The 16,201-nt window shown below is 44.7% G+C and overlaps 1 protein-coding gene across 1 annotated transcript in view; it reads right to left on the bottom strand.

Annotated features, from left to right (window-relative positions):
• Positions 1-10,063: 10,063 nt before the first annotated feature.
• The window catches only part of LOC142302385 (cathepsin E-like), a 44,562-nt gene continuing 38,424 nt past the window's right edge, over positions 10,064-16,201 (bottom strand). Inside the window, exons 7-9 of the mRNA XM_075343440.1 lie at positions 12,236-12,380; positions 10,354-10,452; positions 10,064-10,276 (exon numbers count right to left, since the gene is read on the bottom strand). Of these exons, the coding sequence (XP_075199555.1) occupies positions 10,064-10,276; positions 10,354-10,452; positions 12,236-12,380 (457 nt within the window). The remainder of the gene's footprint in view (positions 10,277-10,353; positions 10,453-12,235; positions 12,381-16,201) is intronic.

Raw genomic sequence — 16,201 nt, 5'->3', positions numbered from 1 at the left:
ACATTTTTGCATCGCCATATTCTGGCACCTGATGAAGGAAGCAGACCGTCTCTGAAACGCATTGTGAATAAAACCAGTGATTTTTTTCATAGTAATCCATTAGCTTTTTCTTTGAGCCCTGGGTGTGTGATCCACCTGCGCCCTTTACTGCATTTTTTTGTTTATTTTGGTACTATATCTATACTCTCCGAGGGAGCATGCGGCTGGAGCTGTGGCGATCCCATCAGTGCTCTTGCCTGAATTTCCATCCGTACGAGGTGAAGACTGTCCGGACGCACAGGTCCTTGTGCACGTGACTTCTTGGTGGCTGCTCGGAAACTTGTATCAGCTGATCCTCCTACGCGTTTGCTGGGTTGGGGAATCCCCTGCCACTAAGGTGAAACACCGTGGAGGATTGCATGTGGGCTATTCCAGACCTCTGGTTTCTACAGATGCAATTTACAGAGTTGTGCCTGCTGCACAACTGAGACAGATGAGTGAACTCATCCTGCTTACCTAAGTTAGCGTTGTCACACAGGACCGTTTTATTTTTGTCTTACATATTCTGAAAACGGTAACTTTTACATTTATTATCCAAATGAGCCATATTAGGGCTTGTTTTTTTATGGGACAGTTTGGCATTTTCAAAAATGCAATTTTAGAATGTTTTGGGTTTTTTTTTATAGTATTTGCCATATGGCATAAGTGACGTTTTTATAGATTAGATTATTCAGGACGTGGAGACACTAATTGTGTATGTTTCTTGTTTATTTTTGTTTTAACACAAAAGCTGCATTTCTATAATTTCTGTGCTCTTTTTAGTGTTTTCTTTACTTTTTTACACTTTTTTTTAACTCCTTCATGACTTTGGACGTATATATACATCCTAGGTCGTGTCCCCCCGGTAATCATGGGCTCACCGCCGGAGCTCACGAGCTAGGTCATATATATAACCCCTGCACATGTCTGCTGATCGGATCAGCAGACATGTATAGCTAACAGGCGCAGGTGGACCAGAGATCCACCTGTGCCTACTTACTACCGTGCTGTCAGAATCTGACAGCCCAATTTAAATGGCCACGGCAGGGATCGCGCCGTTCCCTGCTGCTATCGGCGGCCCCATGATTGGGTTATTGCCATGGTAGCGCGGGGTCAGCTGATGATCCCTCACGCTAACGTGACGTATTTCCTGAGAGCCGACATAGCACCAGCACTCACAGGAACACTGCATTTCTGCTGATCAGAGCAATGCTGCTCTGATCAGCAGAAATGCTCTGAAGATCAGACTGTGCAGTGATAAAGCCCCCTATGGAGACTAGTAAAATCAATAAAAAAAAAGTAAAAAGAAAGTTTTAAAAAATATGAAAAAAGTTAAAAAACCCTAAGTTTAAATCAGCCCTGTTTCACCCCATTGAAAATAAAAAAATAAAAAATATACACATATTTGGTATCGCTGAGTTCAATAATGCCTGATCTATCAAAGTATAAAATCAATTAATCAGATTGGCGAGAAAAAAATTCCAAATGCCAAATTTATGTTTTTTGTTTTCTACAACATTGCATTAAAATGCAATAACAGGTGATCAAAATGTTGCATCTGTACAAAAATGGTATAATTAAAAATGTTAATCTTAAGGCGCAAAAAATAAGCCAGCAATCAGCCCCAGATCCCGAAAAATGAGAACATTATGTGTCTTGGAAAATGGCAACAAAAGCGCAATTCTTTTTTTGGACAAACCTCTGATTTTTTTTAACCTCTTAGATAAAAGTGAAAGTATATATGTTTGGTATCTACGAACTTCTGCCGACATGCGGCATCATACTGACATATTAGTTTTACCGTATAGTGAATTAAAGACCAGAAAAACAATTGTGCAACTGCACTTTTTTGCAATTTCACCGCACTTGAAATCTTTTACCATTTTCCAGTACATTATATGGTAAAACTAGTGATTTGATTCAAAAGTACAACTCGTTCTGCAAAAAACAAGCTCTAATATGGCAATATTGACGGAAAGATGAAACAAAGTTATGGCTCTTGGAAGAAGGGGAGGAAAAAACAAACACGAAAAATTAAAAATCATATGGCCTCAAGGTACCATGGCTACAATCGGCATCCACGATTATAATCATGGGGGGCTGATCCTGCCATAGAGGGTCTTTTACCCCCCGTTTAACCTCCTTTATACCGCTGTCGCGATTGACAGAGGTATTTAAGGGGTTAATTGGCCCCAAAACTGGTCATGGCCAATGCCCATGTGTGTCAGCTGTCATGTACTGCTGTCACCCATAGGATTTTCTCCCATGAGGTGGCACTATTTACTTATTCCTCTGCAACCTTAAAAAGCTGCGCTGAGAAATAAGACCCCTGAACGACCACTGTAAAAAGGCATATCTACGGTCGTTAATGGGTTAATGGTATCTCAGAACTTTTGTCAGAAATGTTTATAGAGACCCTGGCCATAACTACACTGCTCAGCAATGAAATTGTAAATCCAAGAAAAAAAGGTTGTGGAATTATGGAAATCGCAGGATCAATGGACATGTTTTTGATAAGCAAATGATGGAAAAGAGTAGAAATTTTCAAAATATCTTGATTTATACAATATGGAGTATGAGCACCACACGTAGAAATACATGCGATAATGTGAAGGAGGAAAGTCAGGCACTGCAGCCTATGTTGCCATACAGTGGAGCCGTACTCACAGTCTGGAGCGTTCAGCTGTTTTCTGGACGTCATGTGTTCCTGGGCTGATGATGCCAAACCGAGTGGTGCTCAGCGTGAACAAAATTCCAGTAATCCAAAGGAAAGAAGCGGCAGCTCACAAGGTAGGTGGCCAAATAACTTTATTCTGCTATCGCAGACAAGCTCAGGAACAGTGGGGAGAGGAAGAAGTGCAGGGACGGAGAATGGACGACAGCCTGTTTCGCGTTGTGAGTAGCGCTTCGACAAGTCCTTGTCAGACTTGGAACAACTTCGTTACTGCTGCAGTAACGATATTAGAGAATGGACACCCATGTCACCAATGAGCGATTTTGCACGTTTTTGCAACGATGCAAAATTGCTCATAGGTGTCACACGCAACGGCATCGCTAAAGCGACCGGATGTGCGTCACAAATTCCGTGACCCCAATGAGATCGCTTGAGCGATGTTGCAGCGTGTAAAGCGGCCTTTAGACAAAAGAGAGACTCATCGCTGAAGTACTGTACATAGATCTCCTTTCTAATCTCCATTGCCATTTGGCTTTGCAGCATAATAGGCTTTGAGAGCGGTGGTGAGAGGTTAATGGAACACTTGTAGCTGGTGTTAGGTACTTGCATAACTTAAACATGGGTAAACAATGACCAATGTCCAAGGAGTAGAAAGCCACGGTATACACCATCCAATATTCCAAGGTGCTTTATTTCATGGTGAAATGCAGATAAAAATAGCAGGGAGAGATCTGGGTGCAGGCCCAGTCGAAGCACTAAGAGGTGCGAAAACGGCTGTTGGCCGTCTTTAGGGGGCCTGCACCCAGCTCTCTCCCCGCTATTTTTATCTGCACTTCACCATGAAATAAAGCACCTTGGAATATTGGATGGTGTATGCCGTGGCTTTCTACTCCTTGGACATTGGTCTGGATTTTCTTTTCCTATGCCCCGTGCACCCACCACTTTTTCCATGAGGAGGACTTAAGCTGACATGTTTATCCAGTTATAACAGGGGTGGGCAATTAATTTTCCCATGGGGCCGCATGAGAAATTGGGATGGTTTTAGAGGGCCGGACTAATATAATTAACTCGGTTCTACATACATACATACATACATACATACATACATACATATATATATACACACGAACACGCATATATATACTGTGTGTGTATATAATATATATACACATATACACAATGTATACATACATACATACACACAATCCCCAAATACTACATCACTACACCCGCCACATACTACACCTGTAATATACATCCCTATACACTACACCTGTAATAAACTACACCTCTATATACTATACCACTATATACTACATCACTACACCCCTATATACACCTGTAATATACTACATCACTATATACACCTTTGATAACCTACATCACTACACCCCTATATACTACACTTGTATTATACTACACCTGTGATAAACTACACCACTATATACTACACTTGTATTATACTACACCTGTGATAAACTACACCACTATACCCCTATATACTACACTTGTATTATACTACACCACTACACCCCTATATACACCTGTATTATACTACACTCCTATATACTACACCTGTATTATAATACACCCCTATATACACCTGTATTATACTACACCACTACACCCGTATATACACCTGTATTATACAGGTGTATATAGGGGTGTAGTATAATACAGGTGTATATAGGGGTGTAGGGGTGTAGTATAATACAGGTGTATATAGGGGTGTAGTATAATACAGGTGTATATAGGGGTGTAGTATTATACTACACCCCTATATACACCTGTATTATACTACACCACTACACCCCTATAAAACTACACCACTATATACTACACCACTACACCCCCCCATATACCACACCTGTAAAACTACATTCCCATATACTACACCCCAAATATTTGTCAACAGTTACCCCCCTCCCCCACCGCCCGCCCCCCATTGTCCCCGCAGGTTACTAGTAACCACTCACCTGTCTCTTCTTGTTGTCCCCTCCTCAGGCACCTCCGTACGAGCCCCCCGCTGAGCGGATTCTCTTTTACATGCCCAGGCTGCACCGATGCTGTTTTCCTAAGAGCCCCCGCCGCTGCTTCTCTATGTATGGGCCCCGGCTGCTGCAGCTTCTTCTCCTGCCGGGCGGGAACTTTTCAAATGACACACGCGCGCCGTACTGACGATATCAGGGTGCGCGTGTGTGTCACAGAGAAAAGTGTCAGGCAGGGAACAGAGGAGAGATTCCTACGTTCTGCTGCCTACACTGTGCGGACCTGCAGGATCGCCCCCTTCCCGGCACGCAGCGTGTGATGAGGGCAATCTGACCACGGGCCTCCCGGAGCCTGGTGCTCCGGGCAACAGGTCAGATTGCCCTCATCAGTGACCGGCCAGCAAGGACGCCCTGAACCAGGCAGGCCGGTCACAGAGAGTATGTGGGCCGGATGTGGCTCGCGGGCCGCCCCTTGCCCAGGTCTGGGTTATAAGGTAAAGCACGGTTTGTTGCAGAAACCGCTTCTGTTTGATATATGGGAAAACAATGAAATAAAGTCTACAATACAACAGTCGAACCCACACCCTACTGGTTCCTGTACAGACTAGAATATCCCTAGCTGCACAACTAAAAAGCACAACTAGGACCTGGCTCCGTGAAAGACTGTCAAGCTGTTTCTCATTCCTCCTGAGGAACCAGAGGGGAAGCTGCTATGCACACCTAAACCAGAGAGAGAAAGTATATAGAGGTAGATGGGGACCCAAGGTGAGAAAGCTTAAGGAGTGACCATAAGGGGAAAAAGAGAGAATCATAATTGAGAGTAAAGGAAACCTTCCACCAACCTAACTGAGGAAGGGTGTTGAGAAAGTAAATGAGCAAACACTGAAAAGTTACACAAATGGTCTTTGCCTAGCAAGAAAAATACCTTAGTTGCAGGTCTGAAACTCCTAGAAATATAGCCAGAAAAGAAAACAGGTTAAAGGTGAGCATAAATAGCCCCACCCAAACTGTAATAGGATAGAGACAAAATAGTAAACTGTGAAACACCTCACTAGCAGCAAAGCAAGGGAAGAAAAGTAAAGATAAGAGAACCATTAGCAGATGGACAGAGACCGACCAGACTGTGGCTCAGCAGGGTCGGAAACTGACTATGCAGCGGCAATCACAGGATTGAGTCCCGAAACTGAGGCATGACAGCTGGACCAGACTGTGGACCACGCAGCAGGAAGTCACAGGATTGAGTCTCGAAACGGAGGATAACATCTGGCTCATAGCCAATGTTGTGCAAACACCTTTTGATTGTTTGTGTAGACACTTTTTGACACTATTTTCACTTTCAATTTAATTCAGCATTAATATGGTAGCTGGGCCCTTCTGGTTTTCCTTTCAGGTACATTTACATCTCAGTGTTACATTGATTTGGTCAAGAAACTAATGGTATTGCCAATTTGCCAGTCTCCAAAGTATCTCAGGACCCATATTTAAACACACGGTCAGGGCGCATGCTGCTCATTCTACTGTAAGCAGCTTGTGCAGCCTAAACTTGTTACCTTGGCCTGCAGCATCTCCAGACTTGCCTTCCATCAAGCACATTTTATGATGTCTTTGATCAACAATTGCAAAGGGAGCTGCCAGCAATTGATCTTCAAGGTTTTTGTGCCTAACTGTATTCAGTTTGGCAGAACATTCTCCAGAGATCTATTAATGACCTCATTGAGAGCATGTCAAGGTGTATGATATCATGTACAGTGGCAAAAGGGTAACAATTAGGGATGATCGAATATCACAAATATTCGGCAATATTTGACTTTGCGAAAATTCGACGAATAGGTCGCCGCTATGCGAATATTCGATGTGCAATGTAAGTCTATGGGAAGCCCGAATAGTTGCTATTCGGCAACTATTCAGATTTCCCATACATTACATTGCGCTTCGACTAGTCGCAAATAGTCGAATAACGGCGACCTATTCGTCGAATATGGGCGTAGCCGAATATTTGAGGTATTCGATCATCCCTAGTAACAATGTTTTGAACTTTTGACTTTCAGTCTCCATATTTCACCATTCGCATCATCTTTGACCTTGTGACTACTTTAATTTATAGACAATCATCTTAGCTTTCTTGTACATAAAGTTGACATGCAACTATTTAGCCTATTATTACTTATGCAGATTTTTGTCATGTTACTGCATTGCTATTGTTTTGCTCCTGGTGTTTGAAAAACATTTTTCTTCCTGTATACTACAAATTACAACCTCTTCTCACATTTCATAATAGCTCAGTGTTTTGTTAGGTTAATTCACAAGCTAAAGGTCATTGTTTTGATTTGAGGAGCAGCTATGAAGAAGATTTCCAAAGAAAAGAGAAACCACTTCATTGATAGCAGTCTCTCAGCCCAGAAAATTACCAAATTGCATCATTTGCGTGCCATGACAGTTTGAAGAATAAGAAATGAAGTCAGTCCATCCATTCAAAAGCCATGAGGTGGACGTCCAGGCACAATACCGGAGTCAACAAGTCAGCTCATCACTAGGCCTATTAGTTATAGCACGACAAACACTGCAGTGGAGGTGACTTATACTTCGAAATAGTAAGATCACAGATGTCCATGCAAGCACTGTGCGACGCATGTTACACAAGTCTGGAATGGTGGCCTTTGAAAAGGAGATGAACCCTCTACTTCAACATCATCATACGAAGTGTTGGCTCGAGTTTGCAAAGAAGTACGAAAAGTGGACAGTAGAAGATTGGAAACTGGTCATTTGGAGCAATGAGATGAAAGTCAAAAGACTAGACTTAAATGGATGCATAATGCATAAGGGTGTGGAAGAAACAAGGGAAAAATTGGCTAAAGAAATTGAAGGAAGTGTTAAGTTCGATGGAGGGAGCCTGATGATATGGGGTTGTTTCACAGCCAAAGGCGTTGGGTATTTGACCATGACCGATGATCTCAGTCCTGAGCTATATGTGAGTATCCTACAAGATGAGTTTCTTTGTACACTCGAGTAATATGGGTATAAAAAAATGACGACAAAGTGTTCCAGCAACACAATCACCCGAAGCCTATGTCGAGATTGAGAAAAAAGTGACGAATAATCCAGCTATATCAAGATTGGTGAATAAATGGTTTAATGACAATGAAGTAGAGGTGCTCGATTGGCTCTTAACGTACCGTCATACTAAGCGACGCTCCAGCAACCTGACCTGGCAAAGATCGCTGGAGCGTCACTACACGGGTTGCTGGTGAGCTGTTAAACAGGCAGATCTCACCAGCAACCAGTGACCAGCCCCCAGCCAGCAGTGACGCATGGAAGCAATGCTGCGCTTGGTAACTAAGGTAAATATCAGGTAACCAACTCGATATTTACCTTGGTTACCAGCGCACACTGCTTAGCGCTGGCTCCCTGCATTCCTAGCCAGAGTACACATTGGGTTAATTACCCGATGTGTAGTCTGGCTATGTGTGCAGGGAGCAGGGAGCCAGCACTGATAGCGTGAGAGTGGCGGATGCTGGTAACGAAGGTAAATATCGGGTAACCAAGGAAAGGGCTTCTTGGTTACCCGATATTTACATTGATTACCAGCGTCCGCAGAAGCCAGCTCCCTGCTCCCTGCACATTCAGTTGTTGCTCTGTCGCTGTCACACACAGCGATCTGTGCTTCACAGCAGGAGAGCAACAACTAAAAAATGGTCCAGGACATTCAGCAACAACCAGCGACCTCACAGCAGGGCCCAGGTTGTTGCTGGATGTCACACACAGCAACATCACTAGCAACATCGCTGTTGTGTCACAAAAGTCGTGCCTCAGCAGCGATGTTGCTAGCAATATTGCTTAGTGAGACGTGGCCTTTACACTCCACAGACCTTAATCCAATTGATCACTTGTGGGCAGAGTTGAAGAAAAAGCTGTATACATACCCAAGTGAGTTGAGAAGTATGCTCCAAAATTGGAAACGTGTAAAAGACACTAAAAACAATATGATTATATATAATATAAAAGCTGCTGCGCAAATCAGTCTACAAGTATGTTGCACACAGCATCTGTGCAAGTAATGAGCCAGCCAAGGGAGAGGGGCTGATCCACACAATCATCCATAATGAGAGGATTAGTCAAGGTATTAAAACCAAGGAGTAAGACTGATGACAAGGTAGTGCGTGGAGGTCACAATGCGGCATACTCTGTCCTTGGTTAGAAGGAGTGGGTTGCTGGGAGTTCCACAGGATGATTAATCCTTTGTAAGGTGCACAATCCTGTTGCTTGACTAAGAAACAAGCTGTTGCTAAACGCGTTGGATTGGCCGTGCAGACCTCCATACTCAGGGTGACGTCACCTGTTTCGCTTCTGCGTACTCTGCATCTGGTGCCTTGCCGCGTTGCTGGGGACGCCGTTGGCCAAGGCGTCCTAGCAGCAGCATTGCACCCAGCAGTTTGGGGGTTGTACAGCTGTGTCGGGATCAACCCACACAGTACCCCGCACCTGGCACCTCTTCTGAGCTCCATCCCACCCAGTGTTGTGCACCTTACAAAGGACTAATTATCCTGTGGGACTCCCTGCGACACGCTACTTCTACCCTAAGATGGAGTTTGCTGGATTGCAACCTCCATCAGTCACCTGGGTCTATATACTGCATTACGCATCAGTCCGTGGCGGTTCATCTGGGGTCACAGTGAGTGGTTAGAGCTTCTGTTTGATATGCACTACCTTGTCATCAGTCTTACTGCTTGGTTTTAATAGCTTTACTAACCCTCTCATTGTGGGTGATTGTATGGATCAGCCCCTTTCCCTTGGCTGGTTCATTACTTGCGCAGATGCTGTGTGCAATATACTTATAGACTGACTTGCGCAGCAGCATTTATATTATATATACCGTAGTCTTCTATTTTTGACACTGACAGGAGTGATCAGTTGCTGCTAGCTGCTTTTCCTCGTCTATTGGGCTATTACTCACTAATTGGGGCGCAGATACTACTCCTTTTAATTTTAAGCACAATATGAACCCGGCCTTATCTATCTGACATCTGCCCTAACAATCACCTCAGCATTCACTTCTGATCTATGTAGAAGGCTTTAGCATGCGAATCTATAGATCTTCAGCAAGTAAAAATTAAAACATCTGCTTAAAATATTTTCATTTATCAAAAGAACTTTTAGACAATGAAGTCACTGGTTGCTATGGGAAACCGCCTCACATTCGCATTGCTCAAGTTTTAATTATTCTCCTCCAGTGAATGAAAATAAACATTTCAGCACCATGACGTGAACTAGCAAATATACAGATTTATTACTATATGTCTTCAACTTTGCATTGCGGTGAGTATCACATGACATATGTAATGATGTCCCTGCCAGAGGTTATATGTAAGAATTTTAGCTGGAACCTTCACAAAGTAGAGGATACCATAGCGTCCGTATTAGGAAGTCTATGCTTCTTTTTGCAGGATTTTGCCAGTCCAACCCTGTCCTTTTCACGGTCAAATACGCTATAAAATTTTGACATGAAAATGTCTCCTAGAATCCATAGTTGTCCAGATTTTGTAGTCAAGTCCATGGGCTGAAATCCGGTCAAGCAGTGCGATGATTTGTCCGTGCGCTCCTGAGAACACAAAGGACACACTGCATTACTGCGCATACTGCGATACCTATGGCTTGGATTCTTGACGGTGGACATACCTTCAGCACATACTGCTCAGGAGTTATGGTGTAGTCTCTGTTATCAATGGTGAACGTCACAGTTGGAAGTTTGGAAGCGTGTCTGCAGTCTACTATGAACTGTGACATACAATACAGATATGAGTATTAGACATCACTGAGACAGCATTTCCTCATTGTTGTACCAGTATTAAGCTTGCATAAGAAGAGAAGGAAAATCCGGAGCTTCGGAGTGACAAAGGCTACAATATGTAGCCGAAACGCGTAGCACTGTCAATATTTTTTCTACATGCTGGAAGTTTTTGTATGGAGATATTGTACATGCTTCACTTTTTAATGAACAGCAATAAACAAGTTGGAACTTAATCCTGAGTGGTGGCTGATACACTCCGAAGCGCCGGATTTTCCTTCTCTTCTTATGATTGCTACAGGTGACGGTACCTGCCTTTCCGAGCAGCAGGAGGACTCAGTATACCTTCTAAAGGGGTGAGCTGAACTTTGATTGTTCTTTAGTATTAAGCTTGCTGCTTATCCAGGGGTATTACAAAATAACAGTTACTTCTATCAAAAACTATTGCTCACTGGAAGATTTTGGAACATGTCCACAAACTAGTGCCAAGAGCTTAATAAACCATAGCAATGGGGCTACTGAATATTTCAAACAAAAAAATACCCATATATATGCAGTCCAAATTGTGTATATACATTGTTTGCATAACAAAGCGCTGCTGTAGTCTTTTGTTTGTATATTATGCAGTCATAGCAGCTTGCACCTGTTCACACAGTTTTTTTTCTGTTTGGAGGTGCTCGACAGGTTTGTTTTTTTTTCGTAGTTGGAAGTAGTCCCATCAACCTAAAGTCCTCTTCACACTTCTGTGTAAAACATGTATGCATGACACTGTCCATTTTTCCCATTCGTGGGGTAGAGTATTTTGTCATCTGTGGGTGCGAGTGTCAACCCGGTGCTATTAGTGGTTTTTAGAGTATGGATAAAGAAAAAGGTATTACAAAGCTTCTCCTATACGTTCAATGTTATACACATACAGCACACAGATGACACGTGGATGCCATCTGTGTGCTGCATGTGTTTTTCACGTACCCATAGACTTTTAGAAAATACTTTTTAAAATAGACATGTGTTTATGTGGTTCACACAGACACAGTCAGTGTAAAAAGCAGACATGTGATTAGTTCCATAGGTTATAATGGGTACACGTGGTATCCAGGAAACAATACAATGCCACACATATGGAAATTCGAACTAGTAAAGGAGACCTAAGGCTGTGTTTTAGAGTGCTGGATCCTACTTGCCCTATAAACATATACACTTTTTGCGGAGAGAGGCAAGATATCAAGTTAGGGACCCATCAAACAAAGGTCGCCTTGTTGTGGCTGATGGGCTCTCATGCATTGGCCAACATGTGCGCTAAATACCAGTAATTTCATAAGTATATTCTATATAGCAGTAATACAGTGCAAATTTCATATATCCAATGTTTGCATACACCTTTACACTTACAGAGTGCTGCGGTATACTTTTGCTTATAAATGCTTTGTAGGGTAAGTGGAGTAACTATGCAACTCCATGTATCCACAATATGGAAACTACTGAGATTGTAGCAAAAGTCTCCAAGGAAAATAATAGAAGTGCTTGCAACTACAACATTGGAAGGTAGGGAAAGAAGCTTGTTTCATGACACTCTTTAGATAGTGTAAAAATGTAATTAGAACAATTTTAATAATTGGTCGCAAACCATGAGATAGTTTAATGGGACTTATAACTTAGCAGTGTATTTTGCTTATGATAGAAAAGCTATAAAGACACATTTGTAGACATGCAAAACATCAGGTCAGTCATTGTCTCATGATAATACCCAATGTAATTTCAATGTAAAGTTTTTACCTCTCCAAATAACAAAGGAGTAGCCCCAATCAGCTTTTGCAACCTTTTAACGTCAACACTCGGTCCAGTAATAAGGGAAGTGCCAGAATCAACTATAGCCTCGCATCCATTAGGGCAAAATGCTACTTTCCCATGGACTTTGATACTGAATGAAAACAAGAGACATGCTGAGATAACATGGATAACCTAGAGTTAACAGGAATCTATAATCAGAAAATGACCTATTATTTAAATTAGGTCTTTGTGTTAAATGTATTTATTTTTTATTCAGATTTTACGGCAATGTTTTCTTTTTCTGTATCGCAATCTTGTAAAAAAAAAAAAAATAGAAATCTTCCACTGGGGCTTTTTTTGGCTCTAACGTCCTGTTACATGGACATTAGCCACAATGAACAGAATAATAATAACATTTATCTATATATATAATTGCCTTATTCTGTCTGTCTGTCTGTCTGTCTTGCTCCAAAATTGTGTCCTTACGGTGACACAAAGCTGATTGGCCGCTGGGCTCGCCATGGCCCCGCCCCCCCGTACGGATTGGCCGCTCGCCCAGGCTGCGCCCCCACATGGATTGGCCGGCCGCTCGCCCAGGCTCCGCCCCCCCACAGATTGGCCTCTCGCCCCGGCACCCTGCAGGCATTGGCAACTCGGCCACGCCCCGCCCCCCTCACGCAATGCACGCTAGCTCTGGCCCCGCCCCCCCATGCATTCCCCGAACCGACACGGTCACGGAGCCACGACTCCCAGGTGAGTACTGTACCCCCGGGAGCCCACATCAGCGTACGCCGCCAAACCAGCCGACACATACCCTCGCAATTGCTGGGGCTGGCCGGCGTATGCTGGTGTGGGCTCCCGTGCGAGCGGGGGACGAGATACGCTGGTAACCATGGTAGCATAGTTACCAGCGCATCAAGGTCCTGCAGCGGCGGAACATACACACACGCACACACATAACAGCACACACACACATCAGATCACACTCACTCTCACACACACCTCACACACACATCACATCGCATCCACACACTCACAACATCCTGGGATATCGCTTGCTTCTCGGCGGCGATACTGTGCTGTGAGCTTCCAGGACCTGCCGGAGGATCACATGGCCAGAAGCATGTGGTATCTCCGGATGTTGTGAGTGTGACCGCGTATGTGCAATATCGTCAATGTGTGTGTGCGTGAGTGTATGCGATCGGGTGTGTGTGAGTGTATGCGATCGGGTGGGTGTGTGTGAGTGTATGCGATCAGATCTGTGAGTGTCGGCAGAGGAGCACGGCGTGCTGGAGGAGGCTGGGAGGAGAGAGGCTGATCCTGGGGAAGGCTGGGATGGGGAGGCTGAGAGAAGAGAGGCTGATGCTGGGGGAGGCTGAGGCTGGGGTAGGCTGGGAGGAGAGAGGCTAATGCTGGGGACCGAAAAGGCTGATGCTGGGAGGAGAGAGGCTGATGCTGGGGGAGGCTGAGGCTGGGGTAGGCTGGGAGGAGAGAGGCTGATGCTGGGAGGAGAGAGGCTGATGCTGGGAGGAGAGAGGCTGATGCTGGGGGAGGCTGAGGCTGGGGTAGGCTGGGAGGAGAGAGGCTGATGCTGGGGACAGAAAAGGCTCATGCTGGGAGGAGAGAGGCTGATGCTGGGAGGAGAGAGGCTGATGCTGGGAGGAGAGAGGCTGATGCTGGGGGAGGCTGAGGCTGGGGTAGGCTGGGAGGAGAGAGGCTGATGCTGGGAGGAGAGAGGCTGATGCTGGGAGGAGAGAGGCTGATGCTAGGGACAGAAAAGGCTGATGCTGGGAGGAGAGAGGCTGATGCTGGGGACAGAAAAGGCTGATGCTGGGAGGAGAGAGGCTGATGCTGGGATGAGAGAGGCTGATGCTGGGGACAGAGAGGCTGATGCTGGGAGGAGAGAGGCTGATGCTGCGGGTAGAGAGGCTGATGCTGGGAGGAGAGAGGCTGATGCTGCAGGCAGAGAGGCTGATGCTGCGGGTAGAGAGGCTGATGCTGGTGCAGCATGGGGGATGGAGCACGATGGGGGGTGCGCAGCATGGAGGATGGAGCACATTTGGGAGTGCGCAGCATGGCGGATGAAGCACGTTTGGGAGTGCGCAGCATGACAGATGGAGCACGTTTGGGAGTGCGCAGCATGGCGGATGGAGCACGTTTGGGAGTGCGCAGCATGGCGGATGGAGAACGTTTGGGAGTGCGCAACATGGCGGATGGAGCACGTTTGGGAGTGCGCAGCATGGCGGATGGAGCACGTTTGGGAGTGCGCAGCATGGCGGATGGAGCACGTTTGGGAGTGCGCAGCATGGGAGATGGAGCACGATGGGGGGTGCGCAGCATGGGGGATGGAGCACGATGGGGAGTGCGCTGCATGGGGGATGGAGCACGATGCACACCTCCCCCCAACACACACACACACACACGCGCGCGCACTGCACAACACACCACACACACACACTGGGAACCACAAACAACTGTCCTACACAGACACCCACACACACAGACAACGCTGCACACACACAACACCCAACACACAAACACCGCGGCACACACAAATATACGCACATAACGCACAACACACACATTGCACAAAACATATCTCCCCCCAAAACACACCACACACACACAAACCGCGCAACACACACACACACAACGCTACAGACACACAGCGCTCCACAAACAACGCAACACACGCAACACACATACAACACCGCTCTCAACCCCCGTCACACCCAGACAACACCCAGAACATGTACAGCGCCCTACACAAACACTTGGTAACTACACACAACAACATCTATATATATATATATATATATATATATATATATAAAACAAAAATCATACATGAACTACACAATACGTAAATTCTAGAATACCCGATGCGTAGAATCGGGCCACCTTCTAGTTAACTTATATAGTGCTATTAATTCCACAGCGCTTTACATACTGTACATTGGCACAAAGTCCCCATTGGGACTCACAATCTAGAGTCTCTATCAGTATGTCTTTGGAGTGTGGGAGGAAACTGGAGCATGTGGAGGAAACCCACACAAACATGGGTAGAATTTCCAAACTCCTTGCAGATATTGTCCTTGGTGGGCTTTGAATGTTTGCTGCCACCCGGCACCTCCTTACCTCCTCCGCTGACCAGGGCGCAGGGTTGCCTACTTGACTTTTCATTTTTTATGGGCAGCTTTTCAAAAAATCACAGGCAGAGAGCACCAGAACCATCATCATTAGATGAATATGTCACCAGAACCACTATCCGTACAGGAATATGGCACCAGAACCACCATCAGTTTTGTTGGAAACTGTATTTGTCGCACAACGGATTTAACAACCATCATACATATCCCTTTATCTATCATAGAGTCTGTTTAGTTCTCATTAGGGTATCAACCAAATGCTGGACACCTTAATTGAAACCATTATTGTTAAGCTCTGTTAGTTTCCATGACTATCCTTGGATTTGACATTTAAAATATAGGACATCAGGGATGAATATCACTATTTGTCCTTCGTATTGTGTCCACAAACAATAAGTGATCCTATATCCAACATTGAAATTGCACTCCCTGTTTAGCCTCACACCTAAAGTACACAATTTTTTTTACTTTTACTGCCATTTTTGGGTGAAAAAGGTATAAGTTCTAGTGAAAGTGTTTGTTAGAGGATGTTTGTTACCTGACACATTTCAGGGGGCAAAGGGGAGGTTAGGCGAGGGAGTGCATTGGGGGTCTTGTTACCTTAGTCTCCGACCCATTCATTTACTTGGGGGCTGAGGGTTCATTAGGGGGTGCCACAAGCTTCATCTGCCTGGGACACCAAAATACCTTGTCTTCCTACTGAAACAACAGGAGTAGAAGACTAAAAAAACTTCAGTGGCCACTGTGAAAATTGCAAGATTGCCACTTTTGTTTTTGTTTTAATGCAAATCGTGATATAAAAAAATGCCAATTTTTTATTTTA

The sequence above is a fragment of the Anomaloglossus baeobatrachus genome, chromosome 4, assembly GCF_048569485.1.
Source record: "Anomaloglossus baeobatrachus isolate aAnoBae1 chromosome 4, aAnoBae1.hap1, whole genome shotgun sequence".
Lineage (NCBI taxonomy): Eukaryota > Metazoa > Chordata > Amphibia > Anura > Aromobatidae > Anomaloglossus > Anomaloglossus baeobatrachus.
The sequence above is the reverse complement of the archived record's forward strand: the minus strand, read 5'-3'. Positions and strand labels throughout refer to the sequence as shown.